Raw genomic sequence first — 24534 nt, 5'->3', positions numbered from 1 at the left:
TAAGTGATAGTGAAGTCGCATGTATACGACTTATATAGTAATGGCAGTCAGCCTGCTGCGGGGTTGAGCGGAGACTTGACTACCGCTACTGTGTGGGCAGTCATTCTATTGCTTCACTCCACCAGAAGTCCCTTAATCATCGCGAGATTGCTCGAAATGAAGCTTCTCATTAGTGGAACACCATGGAGTCACGCAGCAAGTCCGATTAGTGGAATCTCATGAGGTATTTCGGTCTGTTCTCCGCTGAACGGTCCGACTGCCGAGATGTGGACAGGAAGCGGACAGCCGGGGAAAGTCCGAGATGGTTCAACCCACAATGAGCTTATGGATATCTACTACTGGATATCTACTATTTGCTTACGCGAAAAAGTGAAATCATTGACCAGCTTAATTAGCAGCTAAACTCTTGAACGACCAGAAACCGTAAACCTCGAAATTTTCTGACTCAAGAAGTACATCTAAGAAACCTGGACATTGAGGACACACAAGGAAAAATTCGAAGAAAATTGCAACAGATCACGGAACACTCGACGCCGTAAAAAGGGGAAGCATAAAGTAATTATGACATGAGAGAGACAAAAGAGAGCAAAAACCACCGGATTCTTTTTTGTATCTTAAATTCATGCAGAGCGCTTGTAGATACCAGACACTATACAGTGGTCACGTTCGAAAGGCTCCAGGGTCAGCTGTTCCCGGGGCTTGATCCGCTCCTCTCTCATCTTCTGGACTTCACGGGCGAACACAACCTCGGGCTTGGCGGTACTGTCGATACAGTTGGCCTTGACGGAGACAATGACACCACCGCCCTCCTTGAGGAACATGTGGGCGTTCAGGCCGACAATACGGGCCTGATCGGGCTGAGCAACATCGGCGAAGATGACATCAACCATGGGGACGAGCATGCGGTAGCGGAGAGGGTGTCTGGCGTCCTCAACAATGGGGATAACGTTGGTGCGGTGGGTAGCCATGCCGATCAAGTCACGGCCGGAACGGTGAGAGAACTCAACGGCGTAGACGTTACCAGTAGGTCCGACAATATCGGCAACGTGACTGACGGAGGTACCGCTGGCGGAACCGAGATACAGGACCTTGGAGCCAGGGCGCATGTAGATGTCATCCAGACCACCCAGGATACCGGCAGCCAGCTTGGAACGGAAGGGGTTCCAGACACGGTATTCGGTCTTGGTCACAGTGCCATCCTCCTCAGCGGGGGACTCGACAGCAATGCGCTTCTCACCGTACACGGCCTCTCCGGGAGTAAGGTTCTTGGTGACGAGCAAATCTTCCTTGCCACCACGGGCGACGAAGACACCAGCGTGACGGTGGGGTTCCTAGAAAAATCCCCTGTTAGTTTCCATCCAATATCTTTCTTCTCGATCGAGTAATCAAGGAACACCTACAATGATGACCTTAGCACCACCCCTGGCACCCTTAGCACCGCCGCGACCACCGCGGGGGGCACCACGGCCACCGCGAGGAGCACCACGACCACCGCGGGGAGCACCACGGCCGCCGCCGCCACGACCACGACCACCGCCACCGAAACCGCCTGTAGAACGTGAAAAAATTAGCGACACGTTCCTTTCCCTTGGAGGGATAAACCGCAGTTCCAGCACGCGAGCGAATCGACCAAATGAAAACCTCATATGCTCCGGGAAAAGATAGAAGTTTTCCATCGCGAGATTCAAGGTCCAGCTGAATCGACAAGGACAATGCGAACAAATCACATATGCCTTGCCCGCCTGTCTGTCTGCCGCGTTCTCCCAAGATGATTTCAATGACTGGTGAACAAACCTCTACCACCACCACGGGCACCACCACCTCCACGGGGAGCACCACGACCACCACGACCACCTCCACCACGAGGACCACCGAATGCCATTGTGATATATGTGATTTAAATCGGAAAAAAGGGTTGACGAAGACGTAAAAGTCCAAATGCTCTCAGTCCAGAAAAGTTATCAGACTGATGATTCTTCGGTTGCGGTTTAACCGGAGAACAAGAGAAAAGAAAAATTTGGCAGGGAAGACCCGTTCGGGAGAGAGGGAAAATCCGGTATTGGCGAGTCTCGAGGACCTTGAATAGAAGCTATTGCAAGAAAAAAAAAATCGCACCCGCACTGGCGTTCAGTATTCGGTCGAGGCCGTGCTGTTCGTCGTTGTTGCGGTCGAGATTTTTCAGACGGAGCCTTGGATTCTTTCGAAATTCAGTCTGCACTAGGCCCCGTTGGGTCCTAGCGCGGCTTGCTGCTGTGGGCACTTGGTGCACGTGACTACACTGGATAGCGAGGTCACCTGACGCTGGCCAGCCCTGCCAATCGGAAGGCGCATCGCTCATCTTGACGACTTCGGCGCTTAAGACTGTCTCAACAGTTGGCAGGTTTGACAGCTACGCTACCTGATGGGCCAGAATTACGCGCTCTTGATTACTCTAACATGATGTAACTTATAGTGTACCCGTCGTGGAACATTTCTTCATTTCCGTCTATATACAGTGCAACTGCTCTGTACACCACTCGCCCGTCATGCACCATAGAAATAGTAATTGGCCGCATACTGAACAGTGAACACCGACTGCATTCCCTGACAGGTCTTCGGGGCTGAACCGGCAACCGTGTCTACTCGATAGACCGATTTGTAGTCACCGACTGTACCATTGATAGTGGATAGGTAAAGCCACTGGACAGCCCCGTTGCTACCCTGAATCGCACTCGACGGCGCATCGAGCGAGTCTTGTTTCTTCGTGATCGCAATCCCATACTGCCGAGACGGCAAAGTATCAAGGTTGAAAACCGGCGTGGTCGTATCTCTGAAGAAATGATGACCCAAGAGTTCGAGGTTTGCCGGCGGGAGAGTATCCTCCTCGTTACTGGGCAACTGTTCCTTGTACACTATACCCGGGAGCAACGACAACATATCGGGGTAATTGGCCGCGATGCAGGTCGCGTCGTAAAGACGCGCCACTGCACCTATGGCCTGGGGAGTTGAGCTCGAGGTCGAGGTGGCACAGGTGTAGTTCTAAGGAAGGAAAGAGGACGCTTGTCAGTTTGAACTGGTTCACCCCTGCATTGTGTGTGTGACAGTCGGCGGGTCTGCTTCTGCTTACCTGGGTGCCACGGCCCACTGCCACATAAATTGGATTCAGCCCGGATGGTGAGGGCAGGCTGGACGCGTACGATGGGAGGGAGATCTTGGATGTGTCGCATGAGTTGGCGCTCTTCAACAGATCTTCTCCCGTGCTCTCGATGTACTTGCTCACTTTTGCGAGGTAGGTGGCTAAGTCTGACGAGTAGTCGTATACGTCGTTTAGGAGAGTCGGTGCTGCCATAGAGCCTGCTGTCAGGCAGCCCAGGAGGAAGAGGCTTGCACGCATTCCGGATGCTTGGTACAAAGTTGATGTTCTGTATGAGAAGAGTGTGGTAGGATCAAAGATAGCATACACTGTATGCGATGATTGGAAAGGAGTATAATCTAGGCGCTGGAGGATATCTCAAAATAAGAATACTTGGCAATCGTGAAGAGTTGATGAAGGAGAGGCAAGGAAGAGAAGAGCTCCCCTTGGGAACTGACTATAGGATGGCTGGGGGATCTGGAGAGAAAAGAGGAAACATCCAGTTGGATGAAGGGCTATATAAGAATTATTTCGAACAGACCGACATCCACAAGAGCTAAGTAGACTTGCATGTGCAATCAAACGCAGTACCACACCCGGCACTTGAAACCCAAAATGTTGTATCTATAAACAGCCTCGACTCACAGCAAGCCTGAAGGCGCCCACAGCACGCACGAGCAATCCATTTCTCCCATTGGTGCAAGAATGCGCCAGGCATTGGATCCTTCACGCCTCCCAAAAGTGCCGAAAGTAACGGTATACGAGGGTGGGCCACGCGAAACACGGTCGTCTATCCTGGCGACTAGTTCTGCAGAAGATAGAGTCGTTGGCGAGCCATGATTGGCATATCGAACGATCGAAGCCTTTTGCGACTAACCCTGTCTAAGTGACAGGGTTTCATTGGCGCCGACTGTTGAGAAAATGTCCGATCGCCCTTCCCCGGCTATTAATAGAGCAGCCCTAATATCTCACCGTGAGGGGGTCGGCGCTTAGCGTACTAGAAGCTTGCCAATGCCGGTTAGCCTGCAGATTCCCGTCTATTCTTCCCCCATGAACAACTTGACTACTCCTCTGTACTAGTTTATCTATCTGTTTACCCCCAGGGTGTCTCCACAGTGTGATTTGGCAAATCGGCGATCGCTATAGGAGCTGGTTATTTTTGGAAGATCCCCTCGTAGCAGGGATTATATGACCTCGTTATAAGAGAGGCCTGTGCCCGACGCTTATTTCGCTTCTAGTGTAGGGCAAACGACTGTTATCTTGGACTTGGTTATTGTTGAATTTGAAGTTGAAGCTGTAGTTGTTCATTGTTCTCAACTCTAGCTGAATCGATGAAATTAAGTCACTTGATCACTGATGTTCAATATCTCGAAACAGATACCCTTTAGACCTGACACACGAGATATCCTCGTGAAGATACCACCCGCACCCTCCACACAGCACATGCCCGTCGCAGGATGGTCCATCCCCATTCTGGGATAGCTGCTCTACTCCTGCCGACAGGGATTGTAGATTAAACGAAATAAAAATAGGAACGGTCGACTCTATACCGGCTAAGTAAGGTTACTAGTCGCAATCTCGAAGTACTTCATGTCACAAGGTCACTATTCTTGGGTCTCATGGAAGCTATCATCGATCGACTTTCCGTTCTAGTTTGAAGAGTACCACCAATGAAAGCTTTGGGGTGAGCAGAGATAACCTAGCTTATGCAAAAGGACACCGATACTCGTCCTTGTAAGCTCCACCGCAAGACCAACCCCACGGCTTGTTGATGCCTGAGATCCCCCTCTCTATCAGAAGCAATTCTGGCCCTAACATAGATGAGCGGTCCTTGACACAAATGCCTTTCTAGGAATCTACTGATACACAACGCAAGAATGGACATGCGCGGATATACCTATTCCCACAACGGCCCTCTTTGACCCGGATACAACCCTCTGATCCGATTTAGAATGAGGCCTCACATCATTAGTAGCGGTATATCCCGAATTTCCTAAGCCAATCCCAAAATAGTAGAGTAAGTCTCACTCGTGCAGCCATCACACAACTAGTTCATGACTCCCGGTGTGATACCCTCAAGCCTGCAGCACTGTAGCACACTTGCTCCCGTCTCCGCGACGGACCACCAGCTCCTCTTGTCAATTGGATGATGTCCGAGACCATAAAGGTCCTCGCTTACTTGCTAAACCCCACGTAGCTTACACTATTCCTCGGAGATAACGCCTCTTGTGACATCGAGTGCATACATAGTGTGGTTCTCTAGATCCGTGGCTCTGAGGAGAGCGTCCGGCCGTCGGCCTTGCCGTCTACGTGAGGAGAACATTGGCTATCATGCGTGATTTTGTTGCATTTCGTGGGGTATCAGCTCCGTCTTCCCGTGTCGTATTAGGGATTGGTGTGTTCTACGTTGCTATTTATGTAGTTTAATGATGTCATTGATGTCTACGGGGTGGGTGAAGTGATAGTTTACTCGGATAGAGCGGGTAATGGATTAGAAATTCGAAAAGATGGTATTAGTATTGGTGATAGTAGTTTGCTAGTATGGGCAGATAGGATATCAGGCGAAGCCTTGTGTTTGTTGCCAGAAACATAGTAGTATCTATTCGATCCACCGTTTCCAGACACATTCATGGATATACACACGTGCTAAATCAGGGATTATACTCTTTGGTGGAGTCAAAGAACGTGATCCAGACAGGACCCTCAAACGGATGTCACTGTGGTTCTCGAATATCCCTTTCTGTGAGTGAGCAGTCGATCTGTTTGAGGCCTATGGGTGGGAGCTTCACACGCGGATTGCTAACCCACTGAGACCTTGCTGTGCTCTTTAAAGAGCCGGCTATCTGGAGGAAAGCCCACATTTCATATTGTCTCTTTGACTGCATGTTATTCCTGTTGTAATGCCCGTGCGAACTTCTTGTTCAGTTTCTAAACTTGGCATTCATGGGAGATATAACTTCGGTATCGTACTTCCAGCGAAATTTTTCCGTTATTCTATGTATACCGCGGTGTTATCCGGAACCTCGGGCAGAATGTCGCGGTTAGGGACCAATTGGCAAGTTCCCAGCCTTCTGCAGTCCAGCTGATTATCAAGATGACAGTTAGAACTTCTATAATTGGCAATTTGCCCTTATAGTACTCAGTATGGTTGTTATCGCGAGATATCCTGGCGACTTTCACGGGATGGATCTTCCACTGACGGGAAGCATGGCAAGATAATTCAGTGGGTAGTCAAATCAAAGAAAGTTAAGAAGACTACATCCAATCCTCCATCTTCAACTTGGCTTGCATCATCGGCCAGGTTTGAGGCCATCAGGGCCTCGACCTTCTCTCTCTTTCTCTATAACTTCTCCTCTTCTTTTGGTATGGCCGCTCGAAGGCGGGCGATCTCCTTCGCCTTTGTACCCACAAGGTTTACTATAAGTATATAAACCTTTTTTGTCGAATTGGCATTACCTTCTCGGCCATGGAATTCTTACTGATGTCCTTCTCTTCGTTCTTGGATATCTTTATCTTCTCCACGCGGCCGTTTTTGCTGGAGCCAGCCCCGGCGAAACTTAAGGCAGAAAGATGGCCTTGTGGATTGTCTATGTGAGTCGCCAGCGTTAACATTATATATTGTAATGAATTTTCTGTCATCAGTGGACACGAAATACTTGGGTAGGTCTGTGCACTTTGATCAAGTAAATCTTATCTTGATGTATGCTCATTGACTGGTCGTGAATATAACGAGGCAGCTACTACCACCTGGTGAGCGTGCCGGGGTGCGACATCAAGCTGTCCATAGATTGCTGTTCAGCAGATTTCCAAGTAATGTATGCTCTTATATGACTTGCTGATTTGTAGAATAGTGTGATGTGCCCAGTGCAACTGGGTCAGGTACATCTGAATCATCGGCATAGCCCAGCACGGTCCATCTTGGGCCATTGTGATAGTCGATGCTCGATTCCAATGGTAGAGGTAATCATCATTAATATTGAATGAGAAAAAAACCACTCCATCTCATCATGGCTGTCTTGAGCATCAGCTGCACTATTCTCACTTATTGATATTTTCTAAACCCAAGCCTTACCTTCTTGCTACTGCTGCTGCTGCTCGTCTTCAAGCCGGCTCCTCTCCGCCCGAAGCGAACGTATCTTTTCGGCCCGTTTCTCAATCTGAGCCAGGTCTCGCTCCTGGGCCTTTTCGAGGGCTGTAATGGCGGCATTTTGATTTCACCACCCTGTTAGCGGGTGATTCCATCTGATGATATAGTGACCATCTGTAGCGGTCACCTAGAAATCCTCATTATCGAGCCATGTCTGCTGTGTCCGCAGCCGGGCCAAATCTCCCTGGAATAATTCCAGCACGGTTCCAAAAGTCGGAGCTATCGGGGCCGGCATTTCAAGAGTCCTCTAGGGACTGATGCGGATACAACCTGGGCTGCCGCAAAGGCCTCAACCCAGGCACGCACATTCAGCGGTCTTCCGCTCAGACACTGTATGTGCCACACGACATTTGAGTTCGATTTGGTTCGATGGCCGCTACTTACCGCCGTACTAGACAGTACTGTTAGTTATTTAAATATTATAACTACTCCCGTGCGGTTCATCTCGACCATGTCTCTCTCCTGGGCCTTTTCGAGCGCTGCAATGGCAGCATTCTAATTTCACAACCCTGTTAGCGGGTAAATTCATCTGGGTCTAGTAGGGTCATACTCACTAGCTGCCGGAGATCCCGGCACTCCTCGAGCTTCAACTTTCTCAGCTGTCTGTTTACCTCCTTCTCCGGATCGGGCGCGTAAACGGGCGCCACGACGACAGTACCAGGTCCCATTAGCCGTGCTAATGCTATAGTAATCATTGCCATTCCTGCTATGTGAGCTTTTTCCCCAGGAATTTTACTGGTTTTCGGAAGATTATGACTTTTTGGCCTTGGGCCCATTACCCGGTGCAAACTGATTGTTATCGGCCATCCGGCACCATGTAGACGATTCTTGCCCGTCTTGCTGTTAAGTGTTTTGGGCTCTAACCACATTTTCTAGTCGCATTTGGGCTGATTCTGTACACTTTCGGCTTGTCCCGAGTCTCGGTGGGCATTGTTTGAAGGGGCCTTTGGTGGTGCACCCGCAGGAATAGACTAGGGTTTGGTAGTGGCACCTTCATCGGGTAAGTAAACCTGTGGCGATATCAATGTTTACTCTGTTCACATGCTCTTTTCAAGAGTACGTCTTTAGATAGTATGATTTGAAAGTATTGTTTGAAAGAGTATTATTCAGAAGTATGTACTAGGCTATATTGTATTGTCATCCTCTTTCTTGATACAAGTCATCCCGGATGGAGACAATTCAGCGGAGGCTCGGAAGAGTGGAGCAGAGATTGGAAATAGGATATGATGTAGAAGGATGGTGGCTCCAATGGAAAAGTTGCGGGTTTATATATGCTTGGAACTGGCAATTCACAGCTTCCCGGCCAGATTCATTCTGCTTCAGAGGGTGAAGGCCCTTGGGAGTCAACATCACTGTTGAAAATGATGGAATGATATAAATTAAATTGATATACTTATATTGAATTGACTTACTTGACATTATAACCCAGCTAAGAGTATCGACATCCTTACAGTACAATGAATTTTGGTGTGGTTTAGATTCACTTTGGGACAGTGGTTATATTCCCTTTGTGCTCGAGGATGGCTTCAGCGAAGGTTATAGAAGCATTGGGTTAGCGACAGATATGTCTCCGTCGCCTAATCGGATAGACGTGATATATCTTCTTTGATCTAGCGGTTGGCATGTCGGCAGGTCATAAAGTACCGTAGTTGAACAGATAGGCTCTAAGGCAAGTTCTTATAGTAGATGCAGGTAACCCAAGCCAAGGCATCCTTGGTCTTACCCCTCCTAGTCACAGGTATCTTTGCATGAATTAGAGCTTGATGACGAAGATCTTCAATAGAACATAGTGGTTATCTGCTCGATGGCTGTAGATCCTGACATCAATCGACTCGTTGGATAGCAGCAGTATAAGAAGGTCACCTGAGAGATTGTTAGGCCATCGACTCAATCCCAATTTGGCAGGTCCGGATTAGGGGTAATACCTTCCTTGCCAGCTGTCCTGCTTGGGTATCAACTATTTCTCAACATGCCCTTGATCCTACCACATCCCTTTCACTAACTGTTATGAATACGACGACCCTCGTTTCCAGTATCTTCATATCCTATTCTTAATGACGTTATCGCCAGCTAGCCCGAACCGCGTTGTCTCATCAATGAACCGTCCAAATTCGAATGTGCTCGAGCTGGCAGGCGGATCGTCTCGGCGGTCGCTTAACTGGGTGAACATCGAGCTGGATAATCGCGCGGAAGCAGAACAAATGCGCGCCGAACAGGAGAGAAGATTAGGTTAGTTTCCCGAAACTTATCAGCTGAAGCAGCGGTATCTAAAGTCGTATCAAGGTTCAAGGATGGAGTTTTGTGAAAGCAACGAGTCATTACTGCTATCAACGCCTGATTCCGGGCCAAGGAGAAGATACCACATCGTCACGGACTTGTGGGACAGACTTGCAGAAGCTAGACCAAAGATTATCTTTCAGGATGAAAGTATAAGGCCTAATTTCTCCAACGCCCAGTCTCTCTTAGGCTTTCTGAAACATGGCACACCCCACCGGTTTGTTGGTAATTGTGAACGTGAAATGGACAGGATATTATCTGCATATTATCGCTGTGCTGGAGAGGAGCGAAGTAAAGGTTCTTGGGTGATGGACTATGCCCGACCCCTCTTGGACTTGGCCATCAATAGTTTGCCTTTAGAGTCGTGGAGCGTGTAAGTCACCGCACACAATTTCCAGCATGGTTGAGGACGCTAATAGATTCGGTCGCAGACAAGCGGAGCCTGTAAGGGATAGGTATCTGCCTCGCCATAGTGCGAGAGGCATGTTCAATCACAATCTGGATTTGGTTGTTGGTCTACCGAAAGAGACTTGGGGAGACCATTACAGGCTCGCCGGGATAGATATCCACAATCGAGACCTGAGTCATATCGAGCATGCGCATACAGGGAAAAGGCTACTTGGTCTCGGTGTTAAAATCAAACCGCTTGATGGTAATTGTGCGGAAGCTCAAGCACAATTAGCAGTATGGATGGCTGGGCTAATGTCTTGGGCTTATGAATCTTCTCGCCATGCTTATCCCGGTATCCCCCCTCCACCTATTGTCGGATGCACAGTGGTAGGACCTGTCTGGAGGTTCTACATAATATATGCGATGGCTGATTCTTCTGAGTCTTTATCTCAAGTGGTATGCCGAATAATGCTCATTGCTCTATATTCCTCCATGCACTGACATCGGCAGCGTATCTGGGGGCCCATTCACGAACTTGAGGCCGAGGCAACAAGCCGACAGCGCATACATGATCTAGCCATCACTCTGAACCGTGTTATGCGGTATATCCGCTGGGATTATGCGTCGCAAATGTTTCATCTCCTTGATTTACGTGCTTGACGAGCCGAGTTGCGCGCTGGGTGCATGTCATGTCCCTCTATAGCGTAATTGGCCGAGGTCATGTTGACTGGGATCAGTATGTTTCTTTTAGCTAGTTTATACAGTGTCACTGAATAAGAATATGTACGGTTGCTTTTCTCTCTCCAGACAAGGAAGCAAGGGCGATTGTCCTAGGACAAGCTATGTAACAAGGGTCCCTTTAGAAGAAGGTATTAATTGAACGGAGGCAACCTCATAAGTATCAGAAGCACACGAGCATAGTTCTTATGAAGATCCCATGAGTATTTTACAGAAACCTGATGCATATAAAGGCTCCTTCAATACAGGTCCCAGACGCTATATCCTTGCATATCATAGCGCCGCGGCATTAGCTTCCGCATTTGGTAGTACTTTGCGAGATGCATAACTGAGGTTTCTAGGTGCATTAGTCAGCTTATTCAGTCTATTTACATATTTAGTTATGTTACTGTGTAGTATGCCTTGCAGTGGGATTACAGTATGGCTATTTTCAGAAGATCTATATGGGTTTCAATTGTGGTACGATTTGGTAGGGTAGGGGTAGTACAATGGTATAGAGATATTGAAGCTAGTAAGTATATGTGGGAGGTTTTCATTGTCATCACGAATACGTAGTATATAGTTCACCTCACTAGATAACTATGTCTGTACTCGATTTACTAACTGATTGCTGGTGCTGCAGTCGCTGGCGGCAGCCTTGGCTTTGGCAGTCAGATATACTTACTTAAGCTAGATACTATTAGTAAAGACAGCAATTCCTGTGGCAGTTAACCCGTTACTCACCCATTGATCACCGAGGCAAGCTTCGAGGAGTAACTAACAGAAGGATAGTTAACCTCATAATGGAGCATGCGGTGTAGTCTACCTCGGAAATATCTCATCAAGGCAGAATTTAAAACGTCTGAAATGGATCAAGCAAGGTTATGGGCTCAGTGAACATCTTGACTGGCCTATACCTTCGTCAAAGATGAACAGAGTAGGTGCGAACTGGGGCTATTTGAAGTAAAGTGCTCTGAGTCCAGTTCCAAGTCGTCCAGTGGCCGGTTTATAGTGTTCATTCTCGAAAAACACGATCTGGAATCTATATCATCGTGGAGCCTCGTCTTCCTCTCCCTCATATCTGCAGCTAATGTTAATTGACGTTCTATAATGTATCCAAGACACGATCAAGGACCAAGTTTTGCGCGTCCGTCATGCGCTGCGCTGCTGTGGGAGGAAAGATGCCAGTGAGAGTGGTCTGAGCCCGCAGGCTTCAACCAAGATATGGAAGGACCGGCGACGGTTGCAGTGGTATTTTAAGTGATGCCAAGCTCAGGACGATAGTACGTCAGGGCTGAGTGGAACTGGTGAATCAACCCACGAGACATCTGAATCAGATAAGATTATCAGCTGTTTAGTTTATCCGGGACATCAACTCCGACGCAAGGTCAGCATTGGGCATCCTTATAGGGAGCCATTTGATCCCCGGCTTGCTGCCGGTCGTGCCTGATACTGACAAAAACGTTCCCGCGACCGAGTGGGCCAATGACCCCCGATGGCTGTTCCCTGCCGGCTTAGTTGGCATCCGATGCATTGTATCTTTGGAATCGTTATCTCCGAGGCCCGAGTCTGCTTTCCCGGTCGTGGATGGGACCGCGAGAGACCGAACGGACCACACCCGGCTAAACCGCGAGCAGGATGCCTCCTGGCTGTCTTAACATCTAATGTGCCGTGATGGCGACATCAAGTGACATGCCGCTGCTTATGGCCGAATGATACTCGCAATGCCGCGATCTGACTAGTGTCGAAGCGCTTTTCGGGTTCCCCTTCAATGACATAGTGTCAACCATGCGAGGTGAAGACCGCGTCATCCCAGATTTCTGCCCCCTGAGAGACCCAGCTCCGGTCTACTTTATAAGAAGCTTGGCATGACTTCTATGCCAACGGAAATTCCCCTTCCTGATACATCGCCTCAGGCATCAAGGTGGGTATTTGACAAGGATGAAGCTCGAGATAAGTCGGCTGTCTTGGGCTTTGTTGCCATGGACGGCGGCATCCAGCCCATTCCCAGCCGAAGAACGACTTGCTATGCCAGATGGCTCTACTCATGCCAACCACATCTTCAACGCTCTGCATAACTCCATGAAGATGTTCGGCAGCGTCATGCAGCACAATGGGATGTCCGTCTTCATCGCCACGGTACCTCAAGGAACGGAGTTTTACCACGGCACCTCAAGTGCATATCGTATCAACGGCACTGAGTGGCTTGCTTTTGAACCGGAGCATGCCATGGCTTTTGCCCATCCGAATCGGATCCGCCATTCAGGACCCCCTGGAGCTGTCAACCGGCAAGATGACGATAAGGACTGGAGAAGTACGAAGAAGGGCCATGGCAATCAGTGGAAAAAGCCAGCTGAACATGAGAGTGACCTCCGAATGGAGACTGGCTGGATTCAAGATCGTGCTCGGCACCGGGAACATGTGAAACCATATCGTGCAGAGTCTCACGGTGAACACTGGACCGATCTTCAGCATGAAAGTGACTTTGGATCAAAGAACAACGGCTGGGTAAAAGGCGATTCTTGGCATCGCAAACATGCGAAACCCTATCATGCAGATTCTCGCGGTCACGCAAAGCATCATAAGATTGATGCAGCTGCTGAAGGTACACCTCGCCATGGTCTCTTCACTCGCCATTGGAAGAGGCTGCAGTCAATCGTTCAGTATTTTCTAATTAAGGATGGGGAATCTCACAGGGCAGTGGAAGGATTCGACTCGCAAACTCTTCATGACTGCGACAACAATTACCAGGACAAGCCTGATTACCAGAGTCAGGCAGACAATAAGAAGCATCATGACCAATCACCTTTCAGTTCCACCGAGTCCACGACTGAAGAGCAGACTGGATACTTCCACACCTATCGCAGCAAACGTGACTTACGCCTCGTCTACTTCGATGGACAGTCAGCTGCAAAATCTCTCAAAGGTACCCTCGACATGCAGGACATTGTCCTTCGCAATGCAACTCTCTTCGATGGCAGCCCAGCAGAGGATGACAACCTGCGTGCCGATGATCTGTGTGCCCTGGCCCGCGACCAGTGGGACAATCGTGTCGACGGATTCATTCGGATGGTAGGTGGTTTCGAGGTTATTCTTTGCTCGTTCGCCGATAACCTCGACGTTGTAAGAATTCTGAGCACCTACCCATCGGGCAAAGGAGATGGGGGGTCCCACCTCAGCTATGCACAGGCACTTGCTGCCCGGTTCAATGGCATTGGGGGCGGCAGAGTGTCCATCAACTACGACGACTTTGTCACAATGTTCGCATACCCGGACGCAATGTACTTTGACGAGCAGGGCCTTCCTAGGGTGGTCGACGATGCTGCAAGATTGAAGCCCGTACGCGCACACATCGATCGACTAGTCATGGGGGCTGATGTGACAGACACTGGTATTAACTGGCAAAACGTCGTCGACATGATTATGACCAGATACCACTACCGCATTAGTCTGGCGTTGTCTCCGGCCGTTTCCACTCACCATGAACTTCAGCGCCAGCTTCACCTCGCTATTGAGCCATTTATCGACGCGCGTGCGCGCAACTCGACTGCGGAGATTGAGCGCTGCGCCAAGCAGTTCTGGGTCACAGGCGCTGATATTGACACAGTCCCAGCCCAGGCAGTTTCTCGGGTCTCGGAACGATTGTGCTCGAGTTTGTTTGCTGGGGCGGGCGCAAAGACCTATGAGGAGGGCATTGCAATTATCGAGGACCTGAAGCACTACTTGGATTGGGCGGTGTTCAGGGAGTGTGCTAGTTGCAAGGTAGATGAAGTTTGTCAGCTCCCTATTTGGCCTTCTGGCTCCAAGGATGATTTCATTCGGCCGCGCTGTGGTACTGGTCTGTCCCATGGCTCGGGCGGCTACTGGGATATGATGGGTAAAAACCGTCAGCATTAGTGTCCCATTGCTGGATGCTAGGGCAAGAAAATTGGCATGGATGGCCCTCGTGTATATGGCATCACACTTATCATCGTAGCAGAAGCTCAATTCATTGAACGGTGGTCTGGCTGGGTCGTTCCGTAGGTCTGACCAGATTTGCATGGAGACCCAAGGACTCATCCCTGCTGTGCAGGTAATGTAGTTGTAGGTATGTCGTTGTGATACAACGCTGAGGGGTAAGTGCAGGTGGTCGCTGATATGTTGCTGAGAAGGCAAACACGCGCGAGGGTGTTGTTGCAGTATTGCGGTCATCGAAGTGGAGGTGCCATGTTCATGTTACTGGTGACGAGGCTGTATTCAGTGACTGAAGCGCTGGATATGATGATTTGGAACTGAACTGAGTAGGGTGTTGGAAGATGAATGAATTATAAGCCAGACCATCCCTCAGTAGTAGTGGAACAGTATCTAACAAAATATATGCAGCCAAATCGGCTCCGACCAACAAATGCTAGCAGCAACCATCATCCTCTTATACGTCAGTCATTCTCACTTGTGACTATAGATTTATAAATTGCTGAAGCCCATTAATGTATTTACAGAGAAATCCACCCTTCTTCGGTCATAGAACCTTGTATAATAAATGTCACAATAGCGCAGATAACTATCTGTACAGATGATGTTGATTAAAGTTCATAGTTCTTAAAGAGAAAGCGTGTTTCAACAAGCAACGCCCGGGTGGTCTAGTGGTATGATTCTCGCTTAGGGATACAAACCCAAGCATATCTGCGAGAGGTCCCGCGTTCGATCCGCGGCTCGGGCCGTTTCTTTTTCTCTTTTTACTTTTTTGCACATCCAACCAGAAATAGAAGTAGAATAAAAGAATGATCTGTTTGTTTGTTTGTTCAAGGGAACTAAAAGAAGCACTTTACCCTACTTCACCAACCTTGTCCTTAGGTCCACCCTTCCTATAAAACATGTAGCTATCTAAGAACTTCCCTACTCTGCCTACCTTCGTGTCCTGTACTGCATTGTGACAGCATTCATAAGACTACCGTTCTAATCCATACCAAAGCACGAGATCAAGACCAGATAAAACTATTTGCATTATAGAACATAGGATATTCACATAGAAAATTATCAGCACCAGATCGTAACCGCCAACCAACAAACGCCCCTGAATAATTCGTCGCTCTCAACAGACTAAGAATACAATGATAGTCATAAGATCAACCCGCATGGTTGAAACCTTCTTGCTGCCAATCGTCTCCATGGAGCTGTTGGCCGGTGTAGCCACCACTACCGCCGCCACCTCCGCCGGCCATTGCAGCCGCTGCGGCTGCACCAAGGCTTGCGCTGCTATGCTTCTCAATCTCCATGGTACTCATCATATATAGCATGACGAATATCAAAATATGCAGAGCGAAGCAATAGCCCGCGAAAAGGTTCCGGCTTGTCCGGTTAGCGAGAATGATCCGGGTGAGGGAGAATACGATCCGCTCCGGTAGGCTCATGCGCTTGTATGCACGCGTAGACTCGCGGCCCCTGAAGGCGGCAAATGGTGAGATCTGAGCCTCATACGCGGATTGGTACCGATCGAGGGAAAGGCCCGACGGCGTGTCTGCCGACGGGTGAATGGCAGAGGCATTGGGCCTGCTCGCATAAGCAGAAGCGGACGATGATGCGCCTGGCCCACGGTTGTATGTCGAGACATAACGTGTCTTCTCGTACAGGCTGAGGTTGTCTTTTTGTAGAGAGGCCACCTCCTGTCTCAACGACTTCACTGTGCCGTACAGCTTCGACAGCTCCTCCTCCAACTCAGCGTTCTTCTTCTTGAATCGGTCACGCTGGGCTTGAATCATGGGCAGAAGGCCCGAGCCACCCCCGACTGGCTCTCCTGCACGGATGGAATCCATCGTGTTGGCTGAAGCCATGGACTGGTCAAAGCCCGAGATGATGGACGAAGTGGGCGACACTGCGCCCTTGCGGGATGAGTGTGGGTACTTGGAGGTGTAGGTACCAGCAACAGACATTGCCGATGACGGGAATGTGTTGGCAGCCTCCTCCTGTACACGGAGAAGATCATTCTCCAGGGTGGTAGAGAGTTTCTGAGACTTCTCCAGCTCCTCTTTCGTCGTCGAAAGATCCTCGCGGAGAGCCTCTAGCTGGCCCTGCAAGTCGCGATGTGACACTCGTAAGATGGTGAGCTCATCTGTTAGCTTCTTGTTCCTGGCCAGCAAGAGCTGCTCCAGGCTATTCTTGTTCTTTGAGCCATCCTGGGATTTGGCAGCCGCGCCGTTGGCGTTCGCAGCGTCTGTAAGATCGGCACCATCATCGTCATCACCAGGCGAGAATTCAATAGACTGTAATTGTCAGCTAGCCAATCAATTGAAGTGGCATCAATTATTTACCTTAATCATCTCCAGCTCCCGACGGATGTCTTCATAATCAGCGACCTTCTCCAACTTCGAGCGCAACTCTTCCTTCTCAGCTGTAACGCTTGTGATCTGCCTCTCAGCCTGAGAGTACTTAGATTCCCAGGTGTGTCTCTCAGATTCCTTATCGAATCGAGCAGCTTCAAGTTTACGCAAGAGGGACGAATTCTCCGACTGAAGACGCAGGTAATCAGGATCATCCTCGACAGACGCTGCGTGGCCCGACTGCGAGTGGGAGACGGCTTGAGCCAGCTCGAGCCTGAGTTGCTCATTTCTCGCCTCGACCTCCGCCAGCCTCAGACCTGTCTTCTCCAATTCCGTCGAAACCAATTCGAGTTCCGCAGCGCTAGCTCCGTGGGTGCTCTCGCCGCCCTCTTCCTCCTGGCCCAAGCGTTGTGACACCTCATAGCTTGCCTTGAGCTCCTTCACCAAGCGCTCCTGGTTCTCGACCTTCTCCTCCAAACTCTTCTCCTTAGCTGTCCAATTGTTCGTTTTCTCTGACAGCACCGCTGACCACGACTCCTCCACCTCCTTGATCTTAGACTCTTGGTTCTCCTCTAGCTTCTTCCTCGCTGCCCGTTCTTCCTGAAGGCGCTTCTCCGTATCCTCCAGCTGAGAGGTGAGACGGTCGACGGAGCCTTGCAGACGATCACGTTCCGATGTCAGTTTGGGGACGGTTTCTTCGGAATGAACGAGGGAATCGACGGATGCTTCGAGGAGAGGATAGGGATCAGGCGCTTCAGACAAGGACGAGTAGAGCTGCAAGAATGCGGACGAGGAGGCCTTGTTCTGGTTCGTGAGAAGATCGATAAACCCCTGGTAAGCTGTGAGATGTTAGCGACGGCTCGGACGGATGCGGTTGGCACACCACGAACCTTTCAGAAGGCCCTTGTACTCGGCAAGTTTAGAAGAGTCATCTAGCTTCCGGAAATCCTTCGTCTTCTGGGCGAGATCCTTGCGCTGGACCAGTGCATCGCGCTGCTGAGCGACGATGTCAGATGCGGTACTGTCTAGCTTTGCGACCGTGCTGGCGAGATCGATACCTATAGCAAAGGGACTTGTCAGTTACCGGATAAATCAGCTAGTAATCCTAAGATCAAGGCGACAAACCTCGCCATGCCGCAATGGCACGCTGGAACTTGTTGGCTCCTTCCGGTAACTTGCCGGCGGCGGGCTCGGAGTTGTGGCCATCCTGGCTATTGTCAGGGACAATGCCTTCGGTGATGGCGAAAGCGTCCATGGTTGAGATTTTGGAATATAATCCGCCTCAATAGTCAAGAATCAGCGCAACACCCCCATCCAAGACCAGACCAGCAACACCACGACTATGCGGAGAGGGACAAGTAACGAAGCCAGTTAATGTGAAACTACAGCAATGCGGAGTGACACGCCGACCGGGCCGATGATCTTCCGAAAGACAACAATGAGCAGAGATGCCCAATCGCGTGATGAGATGGCCTTTCTATGCAAGGATGAGATAGTAATCTGTTTACAACAAGATACTGATGGTCAGGTTTCTAGTGAGTTGACCGTCCAAGATGAGATTCTCCTGGATGGATGACGGCAGGTCCTATCCGATCGTGGTTCAGCCCCGTTATTTATAGCAACTTGGCCACGTTCGTCTCAGATAGGGCCTTCTTCAGGTAAGGATATGCTGAAGAGATCCCGAGTAAGCAGTGGCTTGAGGTGTATCATATGTGCTGCCTGCAACCTAAAGTCTGCCGCGTCAGTGGCAGGTGATGAAGGCTGAAGCCGTCACCATTGGCATTTAGACGGCTCATCTTTAGCCCCTGATCGGTGCTTATGCTTACATTAGGACACAGAATTGGCTCAACAAGGCACAATATACAAGAAGATAGAGCAATAACCACGTATTGCAGTTCTTTAGCATCAATATAGTCAGAGTGATAGACTGATAACTATAACTGACGACAACCATAGAACGACTCCACCTGAGTCAGCAGCTAACCCCAGGCGGGCCCACCCGCGCCCAGCCTCGCTCGACTGAAGCTCCTCCCAGTTCCTGTCCTGATCATCCTTCCCCTCACGTCTCCATCTTGTCAGGAACCATCTCTCAAGACACCGAGCTGGCCTCATCATGGTGTCGGAAGAGGAGGGCATCAGCCCGCGCAAAAGGCGGAAGATTGGCCCTCCGAAAGCTGCACCTTATGTGTTCCGGTCCCTCTTCGACCAGGTGCCCTTGAATGCGGACAATGATGACGATGATGCCCACATAACCTGCGTCGAGTATTGGAGTGCGTCTCAGCATTGTCTACGAGAGAGCCTAGCTAATTGGACTGTTTCTAGATGACAATCTATACATTGGTACCTCTGCCGCCGAGATCCTGCATTTCGTCTGTCTCCCACCGGACCCCTCGGACAAGTCGAACGAGCCGTCATTTATCCTCGCCTCAAGGCTACCGATCCCCTTCTCCCAGACGCCGTCAGCAAAGCTCCCCGGGATACAACAAATTGTGTTACTGCCAACGGTGAACAAGGCATGTGTGCTATGCAATGGAACGGCTACCTTCTACATGCTGCCGGAGCTCAGTCCGGCCTTCGGGAACACCAAGGTCAACAACTGTCGCTGGATTGGCGGGCTGGATCTGAACGCAGCGGATGAGTCGGAAAACCCAGTTATCATGATCGCGGCCCAGAATCGGATGATGTTGGTCAGGATTGGCGATGACGCTCGACGGATAAGGAATATCGAGTTTCCTGGTTGCCTGGTGGCGGCGCGGAGAGGCATAATCGCCTGCGCCGCGGATACACATGCATACTCCCTATTGGACGTGGAAAACCAGCAGAAGATCCAGCTATTTCCTGTCTCATTCTCCAGCGAGGCATCTGACTCGGGTCAAGGGGGAGACGGATCCCCGTCGTCACCATTCGCAACCTCGCCTCTGGAGAGCCACGCGCATGACAGAGGCTCCGGCCCCAATCCGTTCGCTGGGATGCTGCAGCCAAAGGCTCATGCATCGCCCCATGATAGGTCTAGCTCTGTTACCCCCGAGCTGTCCCCTGCTGGAACCCCGCGACAATCGATTTCGATAGACCGAGCCGGAAGTGCCTCCCCGAGGATATCTCCAACCCACTCGACCCGCGACTCCCAGCCGAGTCCTGATGACCGAAAACCTCTTCCTCCGGTACCGAAGCCGCCCAGCCAGCTGAAGCCTCATGTGCTGTCACCGACCTCGTCGGAGTTCTTGCTCGTTAGGGGAACCGATACAACCGAGCCCGGAGTTGGCATGTTTGTCAATGTAGATGGTGACGTGGTCCGTGGCACGATAACATTCCACAAATATCCTGAGTCGATTGTGATCGACAAGGGCGACGAGAATCACATGATACCATCGCCGGAGAACACGCAGGATGAGCTTCTTCTGGCTGTGATAGAATCAGAACAGGATGGTCGCAAACGGAAGTTTTTGGAAGTGCAGCTCTGGGATGTCGATCCCGGGGAGGCAGAGGACCACAAAACTTGGGTAGAAATACCGTCGACCAACGATATACAACAGACACATGTTGGCTTATGCCATACCATTAGCCCAAGCAAGCTCGAGGTATCTGAACTGGGGAATCTGCTGCGCATGGTTCGTTTGAAGACCCCGTTGTTGTCGCCTCACATTCCGGCAGCCGACCCAAGAACTCAAGCATCGATCGAGCATCTGCAAAAGGAAAAGGAGCTCTTTGAGGCTCAGGAAGTGACAGACTCAGAAGGCTCGAAAGAGCGCGGCTGGGAAGCAGAAAGGAACGCCGAAGAAGCCAGGTTCGCGCGGGAATTAGGCCAGACGCAAAGCAGCATGGTGATGTGGAATGGCAACCAGATATGGCGGGTGGTGAGAAATCCACTGACCACACAGCTTAATGATGCTCTGCAGGCGGCTCAAGAGACAGGCGCTGGTGACTCCAAGGCCTTCCGGAAAGCAGTTGCCGACATCATCCACCATGTTCAGACTACGGAGCCCAAGTCTGAATCGGAGTTCTTGGGCTTGAACTACGTGAAGCAAAAAGCAAGCCTGCTTCTTTTCGCGGACCTTCTTTTCATGGATCCGGCTGTCCGAAGCGATGCAATCATTGATGACACGGAACGAGCGCTCATAGTCGGAGAATTAGATCCGCGAATTGTGTTGCTGCTAGTTCCCCTCCTGCGACGCGAGGTCCTCCAGGGCCCGCAGGGAATCTGGGTGCATGCTGGCCTTGCAGAGATTACGGAAGCCTACGTGCAGCAGCTCGACAAGAAGGATACCGGCGCTTCCGACGGCGCAGTTCTGGATATGATCAAGCGGTTTCTAGTCTCCTGGCAGCAGAAGAGGGGATATGGCAGTATCACGGATGAAAATTATGTATTCGACAGCGTCGATGCAGCTCTTCTGCACCTGCTTCTGGAGCAAGATGCACGAACGTCAGCCGAAAGACGTGTGCAGCCCGCTATCCGGGCAGAATTGAACCGTCTAGTGGACAACTGGAAGGGTAGCTTTGACCGGGCAGTGGCGCTGCTGGAAAGCTACCGGCGCTTGTTTGTGCTCAGCCGATTGTACCAGAGCCAGAAAATGTCGGGGAACGTCCTCAAAACCTGGCGACGGATTATCGATGGCGAGGAGGACCGCGGTGGCGAGGTCACCATAGGTGGAACAGAAGCGCAGATGCGACGGTACTTGGTCAAGATCAAGGACGCACAGCTGGTGGAGGAGTACGGAGCATGGCTGGCCCAGCGCAATCCCAACTTGGGTATACAAGTGTTCTCTGACGGCACCAGCCGGGTCAAACTGGAGACTACGGACGTGGTCAGCTTGCTCAAGGAGCGCGCGCCAAATGCGGTGCAGGTGTACCTTGAACACCTCGTTTTCGTCCGAAATGTAAGCGTCATCCCTCATTATTAGAATTTATGCTAACATGTTCAGCACACCCAATACGCGGACGACCTCCTCTCCTACTACCTGGACACCGTACTCTCTGTGCTGGAGTCTTCCCCAGAAGCACGTGCCTCGCTGGCAGAATCCTACTCTACATACCGCGCCCTGCAGCCCCCTAAACCCACCTACATGAATTTCATCACCGAGAACACACCCGCCGAGCCATGGTGGCAATCCCGGCTCCGCCTCCTCCAACTCCTCGGCGGCGGCAGCGGCGGACACTTTACGTCCCTGCCCCCGCGGAACCTGACATACTCTATCCCAGCGGTGCTTGCGCGGATCGAGCCGTTCCAGAACGAACTAGTGTCGGAATCAGTAATTCTGGACGGACTACAAGGCCGACACCGCGAGGCGCTCCACCTCCTCACCCACGGACTGGGCGACTACGACTCCGCCGTGCGATACTGCCTCTTCGGCGGCCCGCGCAGCACCAGCACGACAGGAGCGCTAGTCGAATTCGCCGAGCGATCCCTGCAATCAGAGCTATTCCGGTACCTGCTGGACGAGTTCCTGCAGATCCAGGATCCGTCGGAGCGGCTGGAGCGGACGAGCGACCTGCTAGGACGATTCGCGGCGTGGTTCGACGTGGGCGAGGTGCTGCGCGTCGTGCCGGACGAGTGGAGCGTGGATCTGCTCAGCGGGTTCCTGGGCCATGTGTTCCGGGTGCTGATCTCCGAGGGACGCGAAGTGCGGATCGAACGGGCACTGAGCGCGGGGCTGAACCTGCGCATTGGGACGGAGTATATAGCCGGAGTGGAGAAGGTCGGAGGCTGGGTCGAGGACGAGAGTGGACTGCGACGACTGAAGGATGGTGGTGCGGTAGCAGCGGAGGGAAGTGAATTTGGAGACATGGTGGGAGCAGAAGCAGACGCAGATGCCCATAACACCGATGTTCACGTTAATGAATGATGTATATACCTAATAAGAAACATTCATCAAAAACCATGTAAATCTCTACATTATTTATCAAGGTACATGAAACCAAACCAAGAAAAGAAAAGGAAGAAAAAAGAAGAAAGAGATTAATCCAACTCCGGCACCGGCAACCCATTAACGATCTTGACCTTCCTCCCCAACTTATCCAATGCCTCCTTGGAATTCCTCGCCCGCAACTCACTCGTCTCCTCATCAGAAACCAGCACAAAATCATACGTGAGCAGGGCATGATCCTCCGAAACCCCATACTTCGCCGCATATTCGGGTCCCGCCTTACCAATATCCACGACCAGGGAATCCTTGACTCCGAAGACCGCATCGGAAGTCTCATAGGGGTCGTTGCGGAGATACAGCGCCCTACACAATCACCCACATTGTTAGCCCAGATACCCCTCACCCATATCCCCCTATCCCCTCCGGGGTTAAGATAGATACATACGTAATCAAATGATCAAACCCGCCCTTCTCAAACATAAAATGCATATGACTGGGCCGATACGGATGTCTGCCCAACTTCTTCAACAACTTGCCCACCGGCCCATCATGCGGAATCGGATACGGGACGGGAGTAATGGCCTTGAACCAAAACACACCCTCCTTATCAGAAGTCATAATGCATCGACCATCCGGGCCCTCTCGGCCGGGGTACTGCACATCATAATGACCCGTGGAATCCGTCTCCCAGATATCGATCTTCACGTCGGAGACGGGGTTCCCGTGGGTGTCTTTGATCGTGCAGACGACGAGGAGGGGTTGACCGGCGGGGTCGTGAGAGATGCTGGATCCTGGGGTTAGGGGCGCGGCGTCGTGGGTGTGGAAGGGGCCGAGGACGGTGCCTTCGGTGCTGTTGGGGGGTTTGGGGTGGTCGATGCTGTCGACGAGGATGGAGAGGCCGAGGATGTCGCTTAGGAGGATGTATTCCTGTTTTCAATTTCCATTATGGTTAGTGATTGGGGAGTTTGGATTAAGCGGGGGAAAGACGTACCTGTCTAACATCCGAACAAATCTTGCCTACTTCCGTGAGGAATTTCAATCCGGTCATCCATTCATCTGTGCTGAGACGAGTCTCTCGGGCGAAATCGTGCAGATGTGTGACGAGTCGTTCCAGGACGTATTTCATTCGCTCGTCTTCGCAGAGCGAGTTGATCCGGATGACGTTCTCGGTGATGTTGTCGACCGTGAGGTCTTTCATGGGGGGGATTTTGACTTTGCTGGGGTCCATTTTGATTCTTTTTTCTATTTCTCCTTTGTTAACTGGTGAGAAGATTAGTCCGGGGGAGGGAATTGATGTCAATTGAGTAGGAGAAAACTAAAGGAGAGATGTGGAAGGAGGTGTATATGTGGGGGATCATTCTACTAAATAAGATGGTAAAGTGCAATACTGCGGGGACACCCCACATTGTGATGGTGGATTGTGGATGGGATGTAAATTCATGCAGTCTCATTGGTTGGGTAAGTCGGATGGTGGTGCTACGTAAGCATCACTCAGCGAGGGAGTCGGCTATGGCCATTCCCGAGTTCCTTACGGAGTAGTTACTATGGCTTAGTACTGGGGATGCGGATATATGGATATATGGATATACTGGATCCGAGGGATTGTCGTGACGATCCGGTGGGGTATACTGTATCGAGTATTCCCTTCGTCGTGTATAAGGTATAAAGTAGTAGTGCCTTGGATCTACTCCGTACTTGCATCGTACACTGCGGGGTGCGGATCACCCATCGGCA

At 50.8% G+C, this 24534-nt stretch overlaps 8 protein-coding genes and 1 non-coding gene across 9 annotated transcripts; 4 read left to right on the top strand and 5 right to left on the bottom strand.

The window, feature by feature from the left end:
* Positions 1 to 539: 539 nt before the first annotated feature.
* Positions 540 to 2112, bottom strand: ASPBRDRAFT_39489 (rRNA 2'-O-methyltransferase fibrillarin family protein). Its single transcript, XM_067624157.1, has 3 exons — positions 1795 to 2112; positions 1401 to 1549; positions 540 to 1331 (listed from the first exon to the last, which is right to left on the bottom strand). Exons 1-3 carry the CDS (start codon positions 1880 to 1882, stop codon positions 621 to 623), a joined length of 948 nt encoding a protein of 315 aa, XP_067481608.1. The 5' UTR covers positions 1883 to 2112; the 3' UTR covers positions 540 to 620.
* Positions 2113 to 2523: 411 nt separating this feature from the next.
* ASPBRDRAFT_27390 (uncharacterized protein) lies at positions 2524 to 3373 on the bottom strand (the record flags this gene model as incomplete). The annotated part of the gene is made up of 2 exons (XM_067622366.1): positions 2524 to 3018; positions 3107 to 3373. 2 exons carry the CDS (start codon positions 3371 to 3373, stop codon positions 2524 to 2526), a joined length of 762 nt encoding a protein of 253 aa, XP_067481607.1.
* Positions 3374 to 7191: 3818 nt separating this feature from the next.
* ASPBRDRAFT_193080 (uncharacterized protein) lies at positions 7192 to 7960 on the bottom strand (the record flags this gene model as incomplete). Its single annotated transcript, XM_067620563.1, has 4 exons — positions 7192 to 7304; positions 7644 to 7650; positions 7710 to 7754; positions 7814 to 7960. The coding sequence occupies 4 exons, from the start codon at positions 7958 to 7960 to the stop codon at positions 7192 to 7194; spliced, it is 312 nt and encodes a 103-aa protein (XP_067481606.1).
* Positions 7961 to 9191: 1231 nt separating this feature from the next.
* On the top strand, positions 9192 to 10586 carry ASPBRDRAFT_667742 (uncharacterized protein; the record flags this gene model as incomplete). Its single annotated transcript, XM_067628790.1, has 4 exons — positions 9192 to 9488; positions 9543 to 9909; positions 9935 to 10382; positions 10437 to 10586. Exons 1-4 carry the CDS (start codon positions 9314 to 9316, stop codon positions 10584 to 10586), a joined length of 1140 nt encoding a protein of 379 aa, XP_067481605.1. The 5' UTR covers positions 9192 to 9313.
* Positions 10587 to 12584: 1998 nt separating this feature from the next.
* On the top strand, positions 12585 to 14540 carry ASPBRDRAFT_27387 (uncharacterized protein; the record flags this gene model as incomplete). Its single annotated transcript, XM_067622365.1, has 1 exon — positions 12585 to 14540. The coding sequence occupies one exon, from the start codon at positions 12585 to 12587 to the stop codon at positions 14538 to 14540; it is 1956 nt and encodes a 651-aa protein (XP_067481604.1).
* Positions 14541 to 15251: 711 nt separating this feature from the next.
* ASPBRDRAFT_t100 lies at positions 15252 to 15342 on the top strand. The gene has a single exon. It is a non-coding gene; the product is annotated as a tRNA-Pro (tRNA).
* Positions 15343 to 15506: 164 nt separating this feature from the next.
* ASPBRDRAFT_39488 (CCAAT displacement transcription factor COY1) lies at positions 15507 to 18583 on the bottom strand. The gene is made up of 4 exons (XM_067624156.1): positions 18065 to 18583; positions 17830 to 17997; positions 16931 to 17778; positions 15507 to 16882 (listed from the first exon to the last, which is right to left on the bottom strand). The coding sequence occupies exons 1-4, from the start codon at positions 18192 to 18194 to the stop codon at positions 15749 to 15751; spliced, it is 2280 nt and encodes a 759-aa protein (XP_067481603.1). The 5' UTR covers positions 18195 to 18583; the 3' UTR covers positions 15507 to 15748.
* Positions 18584 to 19052: 469 nt separating this feature from the next.
* On the top strand, positions 19053 to 22779 carry ASPBRDRAFT_118313 (putative TGF beta receptor associated protein 1; the record flags this gene model as incomplete). The annotated part of the gene is made up of 3 exons (XM_067617162.1): positions 19053 to 19209; positions 19262 to 21813; positions 21859 to 22779. The coding sequence occupies 3 exons, from the start codon at positions 19053 to 19055 to the stop codon at positions 22777 to 22779; spliced, it is 3630 nt and encodes a 1209-aa protein (XP_067481602.1).
* A 113-nt stretch (positions 22780 to 22892) lies between these two features.
* Positions 22893 to 24028, bottom strand: ASPBRDRAFT_193076 (intradiol ring-cleavage dioxygenase; the record flags this gene model as incomplete). Its single annotated transcript, XM_067620562.1, has 3 exons — positions 22893 to 23163; positions 23246 to 23727; positions 23792 to 24028. 3 exons carry the CDS (start codon positions 24026 to 24028, stop codon positions 22893 to 22895), a joined length of 990 nt encoding a protein of 329 aa, XP_067481601.1.
* Between the last annotated feature and the right edge of the window lie 506 nt (positions 24029 to 24534).

This window comes from Aspergillus brasiliensis (genome assembly GCF_001889945.1).
Source record: "Aspergillus brasiliensis CBS 101740 unplaced genomic scaffold ASPBRscaffold_3, whole genome shotgun sequence".
Classification (NCBI taxonomy): domain Eukaryota; kingdom Fungi; phylum Ascomycota; class Eurotiomycetes; order Eurotiales; family Aspergillaceae; genus Aspergillus; species Aspergillus brasiliensis.
This window is presented reverse-complemented; position numbering and strand designations above follow the sequence as displayed.

Coding starts and splice junctions, on each gene's coding strand:
- ASPBRDRAFT_39489 (XM_067624157.1), bottom strand. CDS start 1,882: ATGGCATTCGGTGGTCCTCGTGGTGGAGGTGGTCGTGGTGGTCGTGGT. Junction 1,550..1,794: donor TGCCCGTGGTGGTGGTAGAG/GTTTGTTCACCA, acceptor CACGTTCTACAG/GCGGTTTCGGTGGCGGTGGT. Junction 1,332..1,400: donor GTGGTGCTAAGGTCATCATT/GTAGGTGTTCCT, acceptor GGATTTTTCTAG/GAACCCCACCGTCACGCTGG.
- ASPBRDRAFT_39488 (XM_067624156.1), bottom strand. CDS start 18,194: ATGGACGCTTTCGCCATCACCGAAGGCATTGTCCCTGACAATAGCCAG. Junction 17,779..17,829: donor GTACAAGGGCCTTCTGAAAG/GTTCGTGGTGTG, acceptor AACATCTCACAG/CTTACCAGGGGTTTATCGAT. Junction 16,883..16,930: donor GGGAGCTGGAGATGATTAAG/GTAAATAATTGA, acceptor TGACAATTACAG/TCTATTGAATTCTCGCCTGG.